This window comes from Microtus ochrogaster, chromosome 7 (assembly GCF_000317375.1).
Source record: "Microtus ochrogaster isolate Prairie Vole_2 chromosome 7, MicOch1.0, whole genome shotgun sequence".
Classification (NCBI taxonomy): Eukaryota; Metazoa; Chordata; class Mammalia; order Rodentia; family Cricetidae; genus Microtus; species Microtus ochrogaster.
Window position 1 is genome coordinate 79,188,879 of NC_022014.1, and position 4,747 is coordinate 79,193,625.

The 4,747-nt window shown below is 45.9% G+C and overlaps 1 protein-coding gene across 2 annotated transcripts in view; it reads right to left on the minus strand.

The window, feature by feature from the left end:
- Positions 1-1,979: 1,979 nt before the first annotated feature.
- The window catches only part of Acox1 (acyl-CoA oxidase 1), a 25,568-nt gene continuing 22,800 nt past the window's right edge, over positions 1,980-4,747 (minus strand). For both annotated transcript variants that reach the window (XM_005350763.3, XM_005350762.3), the window contains exons 12-14: positions 4,364-4,507; positions 3,945-4,151; positions 1,980-3,597 (exon numbers count right to left, since the gene is read on the minus strand). In XM_005350763.3, coding sequence (XP_005350820.1) covers positions 3,547-3,597; positions 3,945-4,151; positions 4,364-4,507 — 402 coding nt within the window. In that variant the 3' untranslated portion in view covers positions 1,980-3,546. The remainder of the gene's footprint in view (positions 3,598-3,944; positions 4,152-4,363; positions 4,508-4,747) is intronic.

Here is a 4,747-nt window from a genome sequence, read left to right on the forward strand (position 1 = left end):
AAAGCAGACAAACAAACAAAATCTTCAGTAAGTTGGGGCTGGAGAGATGGCTCGGCAGTTTCAAGAGCACCAACTGCTGCTCTTCCAGAGGACCCGGGTTTGATCCTCAGCACCCACATGGTTCAGTGCATCTAACTCTGCATGTGGTACAGACACACACACAAGCAAAACCCTCATATACATAAAATACAAAGTAAAAATTAAGAGAAATTCACTAAGTGTGGACAGAGAAATATATATTCTTTAAATTTACATTTGCACGTGTGTTGTATTTCTAGTTGTCCACATACCACAGCATGTGTGGAGGACAGAGGAAACCTTCCTAGAATCAGTTCTCTCCACAACACTAACAAAAAAATCAACCCACCTGTAGAGAGGCTGATTCAAGGCTTCTAAGGCCCCGGTGAGGGGACAAAGGATTGCTAGAAAATTGTTAGTTCTGTGTCCTCGCCCAGGGCCCGACTTGGCAAGGACTTGGCTGGGGCTGAGGGCAGGGCCTTGAAGGATTAAGGTTTCAGTTTGTGGGCCCCTGACTTTTCCCTGACTGAGTTATCAGTCAGAAGACTGCTGTGTGCTTGGTCCGTGGTGCGCTCCTGGGCTCCCTTTGTGCAGGACAGCTTGCTGAGCTTCCTGTTGATGTCATCCCACTGTGCGGTTCCTTTCTGCTGACTCTGGTTCATTTTCCTCCTGCAAACTTCCATAAGATGCTGTACATACACACACAGACACAACTTCTATGTGCATTGGTGTTTTTCTTGCATGCATGTCTGTGTGAGGGTGTTGGATTCTGGAGCTACATGCAGCTGTGAGTTGGGTGCTGGGAATTGAACCGGGGTCCTCTGGAAGAGTAGCCAGTACTTTTAACTGCTGAGCCATCTGTCCAGCCTGATACCGACCTAAGATACAGGTTGGGCAAAACCTCCAAACCCCAAACTTCCCCATCTATATTTTCTGGTCTCTTGGTCCTTCCTCTCAGGAACCTGTTACTGAAGAAGCTGCTGGTCCAGGTCACCAGCCAACTGCAATGACAGTCAGGAATTACCACCACCCATAGCTAACTCACTTCCTGGGGAGGCAGACTTGAACTCAGAAAAAGAAGAGCAATCGGGGCAGCAAGCGTTTAAACACTGAATGTTAGGTGATGAATTTGTAAACTTCTAGGTAGCAATTAGAAGCTGTGCCGTGAAGGAAAGCTAGGAAGACTAACACATGGGTTTCAGGGTCAGGAAGTACTGGGTCCCAGCACTGTGGAACCACAGGGAGGGCCTTGGATGGAACACAGCATAAACAAAGCACCTAAGCTGACCTCAAAACCAAAGTGTACTATGACGGCGAGCACTGTCAGCCTGTCAGAGTCTAGAACCTTCTGGAAGACTGGTCTCTGGGTACGTCTGCTGGGGATTGTCAACTGATGTGGGAGACTCAGTGTAATTGTGGGTGGCTCATTCCTGGACAGGGTATTCTGAAGTGGAGAGATCTTTTCTCTTTCTTCCTTTCTTTTTAAAGTTTATTTTTATTCTATGTGTATGGGTGTTTTACCTGCATATATGTATGTATGTGTGGTGTCCTCAGAGGCCAGAAGAGGGCTTTGGATCCCTGAGAACTGGAGTTGCCCATATGGAGGACTAACAAACCTCAGTAACTGCAGTTCCTGGGGATCCATCACTATCTTTTGGCCTCCAGAGGCACTGAACACGTGTACAGGTACACTTGTAGGCCAAACGCCCTACACATGAAAAACTCTAATGCCAAGTGTCACAGCAGCTCTGGCGGCCTGGACCTCTTTATGTAAACCAGGCTGGACATGAACTCAGGTGTTGGGGTTGGAGGTACTTTGTAGACCATCTCTTCAGCCCTGCTATGATCCCATGTCTATGTAACAGGATGAGGCGGGCTGGTTCCCACAGCAGCTGCTGTCCACCGTTTATCTATGATTCAGTATTTAAATTCAGAAATAAGTCTACATTTAACAGCCAAGGTTCAGTCATTCAGATGTATTTATTTTCCAGAATATGAACTACTGTCAACAGACCCAAATGAAGCAACAGTGCACACCTTCAATCTTGAGCAGTGATCAGCTGTGCAGGGGAAAGGCTAAGGCTCGTCAATAATCTAACGCTATCAGCTCCCCTGGGACTGGTCTTATGTCAGCGTCAAGACGCTGCTTCCGCTCCATTTACTATGTTCTCAGTTGTTTTCATGACGCAGATGCCACAGACACAGAGCTAACAGGTTCAAAGGTTTTCTCTACTGTGATTTAAGAATAAAGAGTCCCTGTTAGCCAGGCCTGGTGGCACACTATAGTTTCAGCTCTTGGGAGACTGAGAATTGAGTTTAAGGCCAGTCTGGGCCCTGTCTCAAACCAAACCAAACCAAACCGAAATTACCATACAAAAATGCACCCCCACACAAAAGGTGCATTCCATCTTCAAGCACAATGATTGTAGAGACTGCACTGCAGGTGAAGGGAGCAGCTGAGCACGCAGTATGGCTGCTAGTGGCTTACCACAAAGCCAGGTACTCAACAGCAAGAAACTAGCTGTGGCCTCTGCTCATCCTTCAGCCCGCATCAGCGATTACATCTTCTGAACTAGAACCCACAGCACATGGCTGTGGCAAAGGGTCTCCCGTTATTTCTGGGTGTAAAAGGTGATCTGAGTGATTTACTTTTATGTCAAATACTTGACCACCAAGCATTTTAATGGTTTATATGACAAGATGACAAAATCTTTCAAATCTGCATAGTCCTAGGAAATTCATTTAGTAAAGTCACCAAAATACAGACGTGCCACAGCCCCCAGGGCTCTCCCGATACTCAATCGGAATAGCTATTGCCTTTAGTATGTCTTTCAGGAGAAGGCAAGCAAGAAAGGGAAGACAGTCAGCCACCATGATTAACATCCAGGCAATGGTCAAATAAGTAAAGATATGCTTAATTATGTCAGAAAGCGGGGACCAAAGGCGAGACAGTGCAATCAGGAAAGCTGGAGCCCAGAACGGATAATCACTCCCAGTGCGCGCTATGGCTCCTAGGTGGCTGGGTGTGTTAATGTTGAAGTCTACAGGAGCAACAGTCGCACAGCAGGCAGATGTGCCCCACACACCCACGTCAGGGCTTCTATTCGTTTCTCGCTCCCAACCCTTCTTAGTGTAGATCATTTAGGCTGGAAAGCCTATAAAGTTCCACCTTATAAAACACCTTTGCTTTAAAAAACATAGATCCAGTGAATAGCAGTAAAAATGTGAAAATAACTAAGAATTTAGTAGTTAAACTGTTAATCACCCAAGGTCATGGCCTACTGGGATTAGCAGCAGCACAGCTGTGAAGCCTTTGAGCACCTAGGAGTCTCTGTTACCGCACTGAAAACAGAGAAATTCTCATTTCTGTGCTGCGGTCTGCTCATTTCTCTTTACTTTAGGAAAAAGGCCAAGCCATCATTTCTTTATGGCTGCACAAATTTGATGAGGGTTTCACAGGGATTAGTGAATCAAGGACGAGATTTCACGCTGCTTTCCGGAGCAAATCAGACTTGTCCCGGGGAAAGCTCAGAGCTTGGACTGCAGGGGCTTCAAGTGCTTGTAGTAAGATTCGTGAACCTGCAGAGAAGCAGACGACACCAGTTAGGAACTTCCCGTGTACATCAGCATTTCTCTTTATAACAAACAAAAACTTTTAACTGAGAAACTATGTGGACCTTATACAGGCACAAATTCAAATATTTTTGTTTGTTTTGTTTTTAAGCCGAGGCTCATTATATAGCCCTGGTTGGTCTCAAACTCAGAGAGATCTGTTTGCATCTGCCTCCCCAGTGCTGGGATTAAAGGTGTGCTTCACCATGCTTGACCTTTATTTAAAAAAAAAAAATGTGGGCTCTGTGACCGACACTGTACAGAATTAAATGAGAACTTCGGAAGTTGGAAAGATGCTGTCTTGTTTGTTGTACCTCTGTTTTGTTCAGTGGGGACTTCTTGGCCCACTCAAACAAGTTCTCATACACGTTCCCGTCATAGCGGCCAAGAACAGAGCCGAGGGTCATATCCTTGAAGTCAAAGGCGTCCACCAGAGCAACAGCATTGGGGCGGATTAGGGTGAGCAACTCCAGTATCCGATTGTTAACTTGTGACATCTGAGCCCCTGTGATGATGTTCCCCTAAGGAAAAGAGTAAAACGAACGAATAAAATTGTGTACAGATTAGATACTTACACACGCAGAACTGTAAACAGACATTTACACACAGAACTGTAAACGGACATTTACATGCAGAACTGTAAATAAACATCTACACACAGAGAGAACTGTAAAACAACTGTTTTAAGTCAAATAAACAACTACAAAAAGGCTTCTGCTTCGAAAACACCAACCTCAAGAAAATCTCCTCCTTTCTGGCTGATGCCATAGAGAGAATACAAGAAACACAGGTTCCTCAGGACAGCCTGGACGGCTTTGTCTTGGATCTTGGGGAGTTTATCTGAAAACAGCTTAACCGTCACATAGTGGCAGTGTGCCTAGAGGAAAGCAAACAAGGAGAGTGGGAATCCTTGGGAGGTGGGTGTGGTGGCTTCTGTGTCTAATTCCAACATTTGGGAGGCTGAAGCAGGAGGACTGCCATGACTTCGTGGTCAGTTTTAGCTACTTGGTGAGTTCCAGATCAGCCTGGGTTAGTGAAAGCCTATGTGAAGAAGACGGCTACCACCATGAGCAGGGCACTAAGGAAGGGGCAAGCAGAGCACCGAGCACAGCGCCCC